The sequence below is a fragment of the Trachypithecus francoisi genome, unplaced genomic scaffold, assembly GCF_009764315.1.
Source record: "Trachypithecus francoisi isolate TF-2019V2 unplaced genomic scaffold, Tfra_2.0 Lachesis_group10, whole genome shotgun sequence".
In the NCBI taxonomy this organism is placed as follows: domain Eukaryota; kingdom Metazoa; phylum Chordata; class Mammalia; order Primates; family Cercopithecidae; genus Trachypithecus; species Trachypithecus francoisi.
Window position 1 is genome coordinate 27,473,149 of NW_022681455.1, and position 14,025 is coordinate 27,487,173.

General features: G+C 42.4%; 1 protein-coding gene across 1 annotated transcript; it reads right to left on the minus strand.

Annotated features, from left to right (window-relative positions):
- Positions 1–6,518: 6,518 nt before the first annotated feature.
- Positions 6,519–10,348, minus strand: POM121L2 (POM121 transmembrane nucleoporin like 2). The gene has a single exon (XM_033216452.1). It carries the CDS (start codon positions 10,235–10,237, stop codon positions 7,130–7,132), a length of 3,108 nt encoding a protein of 1,035 aa, XP_033072343.1. The 5' UTR covers positions 10,238–10,348; the 3' UTR covers positions 6,519–7,129.
- Between the last annotated feature and the right edge of the window lie 3,677 nt (positions 10,349–14,025).

A 14,025-nucleotide genomic window follows, 5' to 3' on the forward strand; every position in this document is an offset into this window, starting at 1 on the left:
GTAATTGACTTCATTGCTTCCTGATTTATCCTTCTGCACGTCTGCCTTATTTTTCCTTTCTTCTTGCACTTCAGAAAGTAATATAGTACTATAAATATTCCTTTGCATTTTGCTTTTTCTTCACTTAACAATGTCTTCTAGAAATTGCTCCGTAGAAGTTAATAGATATCGTCCCTATTCACTCTGTTTCACAGGGGGGTTTATTCTTGTAATTGCCAGCACTTTGAGAAACGGAGGCGGGCGGATCGCTTGAGTCCGTGAGTTCGAGACTAACATAGCGAAGCCCTGTCTCTACTAAAAATACAAAACATAGGCCGGGAGCGGTGGCTCACGCCTGTAATCCCAGCACTTTGGAAGGCCGAGGTGGGCGGATCACCTGAGGTCAGGAGTTGGAGACCAGCCTGACCAACATGGTGAAACTCCGTCTCTACTAAAAATACAAAATTAGACAGGAGTGGTGGCGCATGCCTGTAATCCCATCTACTCGGGAAGCTGAGGCAGGAGAATTGCTTAACCCCGGGACGCGGAGGTTGCAGTGAGCCGAGATCGCGCCATTGCACTCCAGCCTAAGCAACAAGAGCTAAACTCCGTCTAAAAAAAAAATAAAAATAAATAAAATAAAATAAAATAAAAAAAGTTACGTGGGCGTGGTAGTGTGCGCCTGTAGTCCAAAAAAAAAAAAAAAAAACCCCTTTTCCTCATCAACAGCAACAAAAATTGCAAATATCGTACTAAGACTCCCCTCCCCGATTTTGCTATTGAAACCTGATGCACAAACTTAAAAAAAATTTAATGCATTCCATTTCCCCCACTAGCATTTCAGATTTAACTTATTTGTTTCTGTTTTCCCCATAAAGTCCAAATGACTCTAGCTTATGTATGTGGGGATAAAAATGGTGTCTTTTTGGGCCGGTCGCAGTAGCTCACGCCTATAATCCCAGCACTTTGGAAGGCCGAGGCGGGCGGATTACCTGAAGTGGGGAGTTTCAGACCAGCCCAACCAACATGGAGAAACCCCGTCTCTACTAAAAATACAAAATTAGCTGGGCGTGGTGGTACATGCCTGTAATCCCAGCTACTAGGGAGGCTGAGTCAGGAGAATCGCTTGAATCTGGGAGGCGGAGGTTGCGGTGAGCTGAGTTCGTGCCATTGCACACCAGCCTGGGCAACAAGAGCAAAACTCGGTCTCAAAAAAAAAAAAAAAAGAAGGTGTCTTCATGATTAACATATATTGCTTTAGAGAAGAATTCACAAAGCATTCTCATTAACTTTATCTAAAGTGTACAAATCATGTGTGAATGCGTACAAAGGAGTGACAGTGAGCAGGAGAGTCTAACCCAAGTAAAAATGCAAAACAGCTGGCCCTTCGTAACCATGGGTTCTGCATGCAATGGATTCAACCTACCACGGATCTAAAATACTTGAAAAAACCCTGCGTCTATACTGAACATGTACAGAAATTTTCTTGTCATTATTCCCTAAACAGTGCGATATAACAACTATTTACATAGCATTTGCATCATGTAAGACAGCGGTCCACAACCTTTTTGGTAGTAGGGACCGATTTAGTAGAAGACAATTTTTCCACGGACCGGACCGGTACCGCTCCGCGGCCAGGAGGTTTGGGACCCCTGATATAAGGTGTGATAAATAATCTAGAAATAGTTTAAAGTATGTCGGAAGGTGTACATAGGTTATATGCAAATACTCGGTCATTCTACATCAAGGGCTTGAGCATTGGTAGATTTTACTATTCGCAGGAGGTCCTGAAACCAACCTTTCACGGATACCAAAGGACGACTGTATAGTTATTGAGCAGAAGTAAAAAATGCTTTTCTTTCTCGTGTACGAAAATTATAAAACCATAACATACCAAAGATAGGTGTGTGTTATATTCACTGGAAGACAGAACGTGAATCCGCTGGAAATTAAAGTGAAATTTGTCATCTCTCTTTTGAAATGACTGATAAGGGAAGGTATTGCAAGAACAGATGAGAAAAGAAAACGATTAACACCTTTATAAAAGTTGGGCGATGGTGTAATAACTAATTTTAAGACTTTAAGTAAGGAGACGTTGAGTATCTGATTTTCTTTATTATATCAAGTTACCCACGATCCTGGGAAATAGTGATCATTAACATAAACACCCTAGCAGAGAATGGTTTAACGATCCATCGACCTCTGGGTTATGGGCCCAGCACGATTCTGCTGCGCCACTCTGCTAGCAGGCTGAAGAGACCTTTTACTTTCCTTTGCTAAGATGATAATCAGTAAGTTTATATTTCCTCATACCAACAAATTCTGGTTTATTTATAAAATGGAATACTATTTAGCTCTAAGAATGAATTTCTGTGACAACACAAGTACTCTTTAAATACACATAAAAGTTTTTATTTATTATTATTATTATTATTATTATTATTATTATTATTTTTGAGACATGGCCTCTCTCATCCAGGCTGGAGGGCAGCTAGGCCATGTAGGCTCACTGCAACCTCTCCTCTGCTTCCCAGTTTCAAGTGATCCTCCTGTTTCAGCCTCCCGAGTAGCTGGGGCTACAGGCGCGCTCCACCACACCTGGCTAACCTTTTTTTTTTTTTCAGTTTCTGTATTTTTTGTAGAGAGGGGCTTTCTCTATGTTGCCCATGATGGTCTTGAACTCTCGAGCTCAAGCAATCCTCCCGTCTCGGCCTCCAAACGTGCTGGGATTACAGGCATGAGTCACCGCACCCAACTCAAATAAATCTTAAAAAGACATAAATACATCTCAAAACCATAACGTTGTGCAAAAATGCCACACTATGGGATATGCTCTATTATTTCACTTCTATCGAGTTCCGGAACAGGCAAACTAACATCTGGTGATAGAAGTCAGAATACAACTTAGCTTGCAGGATGCATTATTGACTTGATAAGGGAACCCAATGCAATTTGGATATTTTCTCAATCTTGATCTGGATGGTGTAATTTCAAAATTACATGAAATTATACATGTATAAAATTCATTGAGCTCTATGCATACTTTTCTTTTTACATTTTATTGTATGTAAGTATATTTCAATAAAGTACTGAAAAAAGTGAAAGCAGAAATGAAGAAAGGAAAGAAAGAAGGCAAGAAAAAGGAAAGTATGTTCTATATACACTTCAGGGAGCTAAGGCAAAATTGACCAGAGAACAACTTCCTAAATGAAGTTGTAGAGCCATGAAGTGGTCCGTAGGAGCAGAAGGAAATTCCTAGCACTATTTGGAAAAAGTACCTGAGCTGTGCCTCCCACAGATAACACCCTCTCAATGTAAAACACTATTTTGCTGAGCCTTGCTCTCCTCCCAGGAAGGCAGGATTGTTTACAAAAGGCCTTAATGTACGACAGAATGGTGGACCTAAAGGGGGTACTGGCTCTGATAGATTTTGAAAGCCTTCTCTTAAATAAGAAGAAAGTTTCCTTTTAATGTATTAATTCCAAAAGAAAAAAAAAAACAAAGCAGAAATTAAATGGAGCTCCAGAAAACTAAGAAATACTTCTTGTTTAACTGAGGTGCTCATTCATTCAATATTCAGGAAAACGTGTCTGTTTGGACCATGGATCTGGACTTCAGAGACAAAGAAAGATCTCTCGAGTAGGGACAGGTCTCTTCTGTGGCTGGCTGCAATTACTGCATGAAGACCATATGCTTTTCTATTGTTTTCTTTTTGGCTTCCTTTTATGCACTGTCGTGAGTGGTTGGGCATGTGCAGTACTAACTATGCCAGTCCAGGAGTGGAGCAGAGAGTATATCCTGAGGTCCCTGGAAAATGAGTAAAGAGAGTCAGGCTATTTCTGGGGCAGTGGTGGGGAAGTCAGTTAAAACTACTGGTGGGGAAATCAACACATACAGAGCAGCTGCTCACACACAAATCCACAGATAGATAGACATATAGACACACATACAAAGGCACCAAACAATTTATAGCTATTCTTTAATTAATCCTTTAATTTTATTAAATTCCAGCATTCTCTTTTAGAGAATCCAGTCATATCTTGCATGAAAGTTTCAACTGAAGTAAACACAACAACATTCAAGGGGAGTTATTCTGTTTCCTTATGCTAGGGTACTAGCCAGTAAGAAGACTTGTAATATAATTGCTGAACACAGAGTCTTTGGGGATTGAACCTGGGGTGCCCTCCTTAAGGGAGAAAGCTGTAAGTCTTGCCATATTCTTATGCTGTGTTGATGAAGGATAAGAAGTAACTCTAAAACATTTTAGACCTGCACTATTCATGTACTTGTTATCTACAGTGGCTATTGAGCACATGAAATGTGGCTAGACTTAGCCTGGGCAGCATGGTGAAACCCTGTTTCTATAAAAAATTAGTCGTGCATGGTGGAGCATGCCTGTAATCCCAGTTACTTGGCAGGCTGAGGTGGGAGCATCACCTGAGCACTGGAGGTCGAGGCTGCAGTAAGCCGAGATCACACCACTGCACTCCAGCCTGGAAGACAAAGTGAGACCCTGTCTCTAACAAAAAAAAAAAAAAAAAAGAAGGAAAAAAATGTGACTGAACTTGAGATGTGATGTAAATGTAAAATACACAACAGATTTTGTAAACTTTATGTGAAAAAACTCTACCTTTTTCAAATTAATTGAATGTTAAAATAATATTTTGAGTATATTAAATAATACATATCACCACCCATTTAATGTGGCTTCTAGACTATTTAAAATTATATACCTGGCTCACATTTGTGGCTTGTGTTATATTTTGTTGGACTATGGCTGATGTAGCCAGTCTGCATCTTGTATACCATAAATTTTTATCATGACCTCTTTTCAATGTCCATTGATTAATATATCACTAATTTTACAGTTGTAAACACAGTTTTTGACATTCTTTAGACTAACCAGCATGGTGTCTGCTATTGATCCAGAAAAGAGAGCTGAAGCAATTGGACCATTCCTAGATTATTAACTCTTGACTAAGGAAAATGACTGCCTTCCAGGTGTAGATTGAAAATAACCCATATTTATATCACACTTTCTACACTGAGGAAAGTTAACGATATCATAGGTGTTGGGTGTCCGGAAAGAGGACCGTGGAATGTACTATCAGCTAAGAGGCATTGTTTCCTCACTGTATTCAAGTACTAGTCTAAGGGCTTAAGATGCTTAATTTTCCTTTGAGTTATTCTCTATTAATTAGGTAAAAGGCACAGAGTGATTGAGAAACTTTCCTATGTGAGGTGAGCCATGTGTCAGCCTAGATTTGGACTATATTATACTTTTAGCACTACCCTTTACTCCAGGAAAGTCCCATAATGAGGGGTGAGGAGCACAGTCTTTGGAGTCAAACTACCTAGCAACAATTTTTTAAAATTTAAAATTATTTTTCATCTACAAATCATAATTGTCTATATTTATGAGGTACAGTGTGATGTTTTGATGTTTTGATATATGTATACAGTGTGGAATGATTAAATCAAGCTAGTTAATTAAATTAAATCAGGTGCTGAATATGTTCCCTTGCCTATCTTTTATTTTTCATACACAGATGAGCTGAATTACTATCACTTTTTATGGTGGGACATTTGAAATTTACTCTCTTATTTTGAAATAGGCAATTCATTTTTGTTGACCATAGTCACCTTGCTGTGCAATATATTTCAAAACTTATTCCTCCTATCTATCTGAAATTTTGTACCCTTTGACCAATAGCTCATTCCCTTCCTCTCCCACGACCCCAGTAACCACATTCTACTCTTTAGTTCTATGAGTTCAACCATATTAGATTCCACAAGTAAATGAGATCATGTGGTATTTGCTTTCTGTGCTTGTCTTATTTCACTTAGCATGATGTTCTCCAGGTTCATCTTACACATTTGCAAATGACAGAATTTCCTTCTTGTTAAGGCTGAATAATATTTCATTGTGTATCTATACCACATTTTCTTTATCCATTCAGTCATTGATGGACAGACACTTAGGTTGATGCCATATCCTGGCTGTTGTGAATAATGCCGCGATAAACATGGGAGTGCAGGTATCCCTTCAACACATTGACTTCAATTTCCTTGAATGTATATCCAGAATTGAGATTGGGGCATCATATGGCAGTTCTATTTTTAGTTTTTTGAGGAACTTTCATACCATTTACCATAATGGCTGTACTAATTTACATTTCTGCCACCAACGTACAATGTTTTCTCTGCATCCTGGCCAACACCCTAGATGCAATTCATGCCTTTGTCACTTTCTCACTGTGTGTCTTTAGACAAACTACTTGGCTTCCTCATTGTTCTGTCCCCATCTGCAAAATAATGACTGAAACAGTGCCTACTCATAGGATTCTCATTAACTCAATAGTTTGACAGTTTCTCATAAGGTTAAATATACACTTATCATATGACCCAGCAATACCACTCCCAGAAATTTTCCTAAAGAAATGGAAACATGTTCACACAAAAACCTGAACATGAATGTTTATGGTGACTTTACTTATTATTGAGAAAAAATGGAAATAAATGTTCTTCAACAGGTAAATGGATAAATGAACTGTGGTATACTCATACAATTGAATACAATTAAAAATGGATTTTTAGTCATCAATAAAAGAAATAAATTATTGATATAAGTAACAACTTGGATAAATCTCAGTGGCATTATGCTGAGTGAAGGAAGCCAGTCTCCGAAGGTTACATACTGTTTGATTCCATTTAAGCGACACTATCAAAAAGACAATGTATAGTGACTGACAGAGAACATGTTAGTGTTTACCAGCAGTAGGGATGGTGGGATGTATGAAAAAATGTTCTTACTGATAGACATTCAACTTGTTTGGAAAGTCTGGATATTATAGATCCTGCTGATGTGCATGCTGCACACCTGACACAGAGAGGAGTGGACAGGAAGGGGAAGGCGAGGTTCTGTTCAAGTCCAATGGGTTTGGTTCCACCTGGCCTCAGTCTGCAATCACCACTAGATGCTTCAGTCCTTCACATTCTTCAGGGATGTAGATTAGGACACACAGTGTGAACATCCAAAGCTCCAGCTTTAGATCTGAAGTATGTTTACTTTAGAAAATTGGAAGACACTGAGGTTTTTCAAAAACAATACTGAGGTCCAAATCAGGGTGCAAGTGACAGGGAACACAGGCTACTTCTTGTAGGCATGATGCCTTCGGGAATGCCCTTGCTCCCGATTCTTTGAGGTTTTTGATTTTGTGCCCATGGAAAATGAAGAGGCTGATGATCTAAAAGGTCCTCTCCCAACAGAGCCCTGGGCAGGTGGAAAAGGCATCCCAAAGTCAACACTGCTGCCTGCCTTAGCTTGTCCAGGGACTGGGATGCTTTGAGCAATGGGGGCCATAGTCTTTCTTGCAGAAATGCCGGCTCTCCCCAAGGCAAAAGCTGTGCTGTGGCTGGGCAGGCCTTGAGTGTTCTGGCTCCAGCCTTTTCCATACGGGATCATGGTACTGGTGGTCCCACTAGGCAATGCTCCAATGCTGAAAGCTCCGGAGGTGGAGCTCATGTCTGGGCCAGTCATTCTAATCCCAGACTCATCACAGTCCATAGGGGTCACGAATCCCCCAAAAGCGAAAGGTCGTGGGGCTCTGCTGCCAAACACTGAGCCAAAAGCCCCACTTTGATGGGTCTGAATTACAATTCTAAACCCAGTTGTACTAGCGTGACTAATGGAAAAACCTGCTGGAATGCTGCCAATGCCTGGCCAGGTGCTGGCAGGGGTTTGAGAGGTGGAGGCTGAGGGTATCAAACACCCCAAGGCCGACTGTGTGGTACTGATGAAGGCTGACTGAGCTGGAGTTGGCACTGGGGTTGGCAATGCCACTGCTGAGCTCCCAAAAAGGAAAGAGCTACTGACACTTGGAGTAAAGGCTGGCTGGGAAGGCCCTTGCTTCTGTCCATCTGTGGCACCAAATGCAGGCTGGGGATTAGCTCCTTGGGATAGTGGGAAAGGTGGCCTTGAGCTTGATCCCAAGGGACTTGTGATTGCTGGAGTCAGGTTGGAGACACTGAGGGATGATGCAGGCCAGTTCGTGGATACTAGGGCTGAGGCGGGCAGAGGGCTGCCCATACCCCTGAAATTAGCAGTGCTGCTTCTAGGGGATATCTGGACAGCACTGGAAAGGACCTGGGTAAAGATAGTGACTGTGTGCACAGTAGGAATGGTAGGATGGTGGTGTGGTGGGAAAATGAATCCTGTGGCTGGGGTGAAGTTGGCCCTGAAGGCCTGAGCAGTCCTAAGCAGGAAAGTGTCGCAAGTGGAAGTGACAGAATAAGTGTTGCCTATGGCACCTGTAACATTCACTATACCTAAATCCAAAGGTGGCTTAAAAACAGAGTCTTTAGATGTGCTGGCTAGGGTGGTGGGCATGACCACAGTGGTGGCCTTGACCAGGCCATGGAAATGATGGGTAGAAGCATGAGTAAATGGAGGAGGGGTCTGCTTGGAGGAGAAAGGAGCTATCATGGGCATAGTTTTAAGTAGATCTATGCTGCCAAATATAGGCTTGAAGGTAGAAGTTAAGGTGCCCTGAGTTGTGGAGAGGGAAGAGCCTGAAGATGCTGCAGCTGTGACTGAAATTCTGGAATATGAGGAGCCTCCAATCTCGCTATTGTGCAGGGGCCCCAAAGTCGGTTTTAACATGAGGTGAGCAGAAGTTGCATCAGGAAGTGCAGATGCGGAAAGATGGGGAGTTGGGCTACTCACCATTCCAAGCAAAGTACTTTGGATGGTGGGTGGTGCAGGTGGGTCTGGGGGCATGGGAGACCTGTCAGCCTGAGAGGTTGAAGGCAGCCAGGTGGTGTCAGTAACTGGTGATGTAGGAGAGGTGGGGGTCAGCAGGATGAAAGTAGCTGTGGGCTTTGAGTCTGGAGAGGTGCCTGGAAGGAGCTCTGACTGTGAGCACCCTGGTGGGGTTGGTAGGCTGGGTGTCTTCAAAGGAGAATGGGCAACACTGGTTGCCTCTCCCGTGGACTGTGGGGAGGTCAGTGGACCTAGAGACTTCTGCATTTTTCTTAAGTTTTCCAACTGAGGATTTGCCCCCTGGGTTAGATCTGTTTCTGAGGAAGGCAGAGTGAGAGATAGGGAAGGCTGAATAGCAAGCCAAGTCTCAGGGACAGGGTCTGTGGTGACCTCAGTTGTATCTTCTCTTGCGTTGGTGCTCCACTGTAGTTCAGTTTTCTTCCCCAAGGTCAAGTCCTCATCAGAGACTGCATAACCAAGCTGGGGAAGTGGAATCTCCAACAGCAGGTTCTCAGGACTAGACGGCAGCTGTGGAATCTTTTGATTTTGCTGCCCAGAACTTCCAGATGCTCCTGGGGACTCAAAATCTGATACCAGTGGGACTGGAGAGTAAGGCCGATGACCACTTTTTTTCTTTTTTATTGGCCACTCTGGTGTCTCGAATGATACACTGGGAATACTTCTCTTCCAAGGGTCTGAGAAATTCCTGGAAGAGCTGTAAGAGCTGGAAATAGCATTCCTTTTGGAGCTGAGGGGGCCACCTCTGTATATGCTGGCCAAGGAGCTCATAGAGGAGCAATTGGGTCTCTTAGTCAAGCTGTGATCTGAGCTGCAGGAATGGAGACTTCTCTTCAGCGGCCCAGGCCTGGGCACAAAAGAAGTGAGGGTTCCATTTTTCATCAGAGGCTTAAATGCAGATGGTCTGGTCTCTGGACTCCTTCTCTTACTGTCCAAGCCCTCAGGGAACAGTGGTTCTTCCAACCTCCCTTTCCCTTTTCTGCACTCTCTGAGGGCCCTCAACACTGTCTCCTTTGAACACGGATCTGAGGGCTCCTCAGAGGGTGGGGGTCCTGCAAGGGCAATTACATCTTCAGGAGAAGTGGAAGGGGGCACCTTCTGGTCAGGAGGAGTGATCTTGATGGTCACTGGGCTCCAAATTGGCCTAGGATGTCGAAGAGACCAAATAGTCCGCTTTAAGAAAGTTTCCCACCAGTCTGAAGGGAGAGGCCCCAGAGTGGAATTCTGGGACTTCTTCATGGGAAAGCGCCTCCAAGCCTCGTTGGCCAGCCACGTGGTTGGATTGGCAGGATCCAGGTTTGGCGACCTCCTCACAGGTCTATACCGTGGGGCAGGGTGGGCGCGGTGGACTAACTGAACCCGATGAACTTGGTGAAGGGGCTGAGTTGGCCTGCGTTTCGTGGGCCTCTCGGGCAAGTCGGTGCGCACCTGGGCTGGGGACGAGGGCGAAAGTCCCAGCTTGCTCAGGAAACTGCCCATGAGGAAAGACTAGGCGCAGTCAGTGGCTTCAAACAAGGTTTTGGCTTCCGAGGTTTCGGACATCTACACAATCGGACCGAGTCGAAGAGCGCAGTGTTCGGTTGACGGTTGGGATTCACGCGCGAGGAAAGCGCGAGTCTCAGGGCGCTTGGCACTCTCCAGACCCGGCACCCGCGGGAACGGGGGACACGCGGGACTTCAGCAGCCCCAGTAACTTGCTTTGCTGTTTTGAGACCTCAGCGGGGCGGTCAGACCTTTTGCTCTCTCTGCAGCGAGTTACAGTACTTGGCGCGGGGAGAGGAGCTCGAGAGGAAGCGCACGGCCTCACGCCCCTGGCGTCGGCAGCGGCTGTCTGGGACCCTGTGGTCCGGTTTCACCAAGTGGCGCAGAGCTGGAATAGAGTGGGTGCACAGTTTCCAGGCTGCGACCATTATGGGCCTCGAAGGTACAGGCTCAGGGGGCTCAGGGCCCCGGCGCAGATCTGTCTGCCCGCGGGATCCCCTGAGTCTGAGTGGGGAGCACTATCCGCTCCCCGCGGGGTGAGTGCGGTCGGCTTTCCCAGGTGCGCAAGACTGGAGGTCTGGACCGGTGTATCTGTGCCGTCCAGATGGCATTTGTGGCACTAGCAGTCGGGAAGGCAGCTGATTGAAGATCCCCGCGCTTCTCCCTTTCTGCAGCTCTTGACGCTGCCAGTAGGTGTCAGTCATTTGCCGCACAGCCACCTTTGAGATCCACCTGTGTCTCCCAGCGGCCAAGTCCAGGTTTCCTTCCCGTTCGCACTTGGAAAACTCATGGCGATTGCCATCAGGAGTGGCCTCAGAGATCCGGAGTGGACGAACGGGAAATCGCGTCTTACGGCCCAGAACCTGAGCCCTCCACAAACACTCGGCTCAGTCCCTTGCTCAGGCCACCTCCTGTTCTCTTCTGCTCTGTGAAAGGCACTGTTAAGAGAATGAAAAGACAAGCCACAGACTGGAGAAAATATCTGCATAATACGTATGTATCTGCTGAAGCACTGGTATACAAAACATACATAGAATGTTAAAACTCATAATAAGGTAAAAAATTAATGGGCAAAATATCTGAACAGAAACCCGCCAAAGAAGATATACAGATGGTAAACAGTGTAAAAAGATGCTAAGCATCACTGACATATGCTATATGTCAGTGTTTAGCTATATATAACTAAACATCAGTAAATACTACTGATTGCAATTTAAGCATCAGTAAGATACTATAATTGAAAATTGAACATCAGTAAGATATTACTACACACCTATTCAACTGGCTAAAATTCAAAACACCACATGCTAAGGAGGAGGTGAAGCAACAGGTACTCTCATTCATTACTGATGAAAATGCAAAATGGTACAGCCACTTTGGAGGACACTGTGGCAATTTCTTACAATGCTAAAACACAGTACTACAATACAATTCAACCACCACAATCCATGTGTTTATCCAAATGAGCTTAAAGTGAGTATCCACATAAGGACCTGCACATGAATGTTTATAGAAGTTTTATTCATAATTGCAAAAATTGGAAGCAACCAAGAAGTCCTTCAACAGGCAAATGAATAAACTATGGCATAACCATACAATGCAATATTATTCAATATTAAAAAGAAATGCACTATCAAGTCATGAAAAGATATAGAGGAACCTAAAACCCACATTGCTAAGTGAATGGAACCATCTGAAAAGGCTACATATGACTTCAAATACATGACAGTCTGGAAAAGGCAAAACAATAGAGACAGCAAAGAGAGTGCAACAGTGGTTTCAGGAGAGGAGGTAAAGAAATGTGGGATACCATTAAGCACACCAACACACACAAAATGAAAGCACTAGGAAAGGAGACAGAGAAAGGAGTAGAAAAAATTGTCAAAGACAGTGGCTGAAAACTTCCCAATCTAGTTGAAAAACATTAATCTACACATCCAGAAAGCTCAACAAATTCTACATAGGATTATACAAAGAGTTCCACAAAGAGACATGTCAAGTAAAAGCACTGAAAGACAAAGACGAAGAGAAAATCTGGAAAGTAGCAAGAGAAAAATGACTCATCACTTACAGAAGAACCCTAAACAAATTAACGACTGACTTCTCATATGAAACAATGGAGGCCAGAGGCAGTGGAATAAGATATTCTTATTCTTTTTTTTTTTTTGAGATGGAGTCTCGCTGTGTTGTCCAGACTGGAGTGCAGTGGTGCAATCTTGGCTCACTGCAAACTCTACCTCCCGGGTTCACACCATTCTCCTGCCTCAGCCTCCCGAGAGTAGCTGGGACTACAGGCACCTGCCACCACTCCTGGCTAATTTTTTTGTATTTTAAGTAGAGATGGGGTTTCACTGTGTTAGCCACTATGGTCTCAATCTCCTGACCTCATGATCCACCCACCTCGCCCTCCCAAAGTGCTGGGATTGCAGGCGTGAGCCACCGTGCCTGGCAGGATAAGATATTCAAAGTGTTCAACAAAAAATACTGTCAGCCCAAAGTTCTACATCTAGCAAAGCTACCTTTCAAAAATGAAAGCAAAATAGACATTCCCACATAAACAAAAACTGAGAGAATTTGTTGTTAGAAGACCTGTCTTAGAAATACTAAAGGAAATTCTTCAGACTGAAGGTGACACCATATGGTAATTCAAATACACATTTAAAACAAGAGCACTGGTAAAGGTAATCACGTAATTATAAAAGACAGTATAAATATGTACTTAACTGATTCAAAAAGTAATTGTACAAAACAATATGCATATTATGCATCTGGGGGCCTATAGCATATAGAAATGTAATATATCTGCTAATTTATTTGGATTTGTTCTATGCAAAAGGAGGTGGGTGAGAAGAAAGCTGCACTGGGCTAAGGAAATAACTTAAGACAAATTTATAGGAATAAACAAAGAAACCAGAAATGATAAATAAGAGGATTAATATAGAATAAGCTCTCTCTCTCTCTCTCTATATATATATACACACACACATATTTTTTCTCCTCTTGTTTCTCTCAGCTTATTTAAAACACATAAAATTACATAAAGTAATAATTGTAATAATGTTAGGTTTGTAATATTTATAGTTGTAATATGTATAACAACAATATGATTAAAAGGGAGAAATAGGAGAAAGAGCTATATGGGAGTGAGATTTTTATATCTCACTGTAATTAAGTTAGTATAAATCAGAAGAAATAATTGAAAATTTATAGTGGAAAAATCATCAAAGAAATTAAATGCTACAGTATAAAATATTTGCTTAATGCACAAATGGAATATAGGAGGAATAGAAGAACCAAAAAGGCGTGAGATATACAGAAAATAAAAAGTAAATACCAGACAAATCCAAATATAGCAGTAATATAATTGTAATAATAATATTACATGTACATATATTAAGCAATTCAATCAAAAGGCAGAGATTTTCAGGGTGGATAAAGAAACAGTATTCAACTATCTTTTGTCTAGAGAAGACATCATTTACATTTAAAGATACAAGTAAATTGAAAGTAAAAGGATGTAAAACATATGTCATGCAAACTTCATCCAAAAAAAGCTGTAATGGCTATACTAATAGAAAAAGTAGACTTTAAAACAAATAATGTTACTAGGGACAAGTAAGGACAAAAAGGGCTAATCCATCAGGAAGATATCATAATTATAAACATCTATGCAATTAATAAGAACACCAAAATACATAAAGACAAAAGTGACAGAAATGAAGAAAAAAATAGACAATGCAAAAATAATAGTTGGAATCCTCAGCCCCACTTTCAATAATGAATAG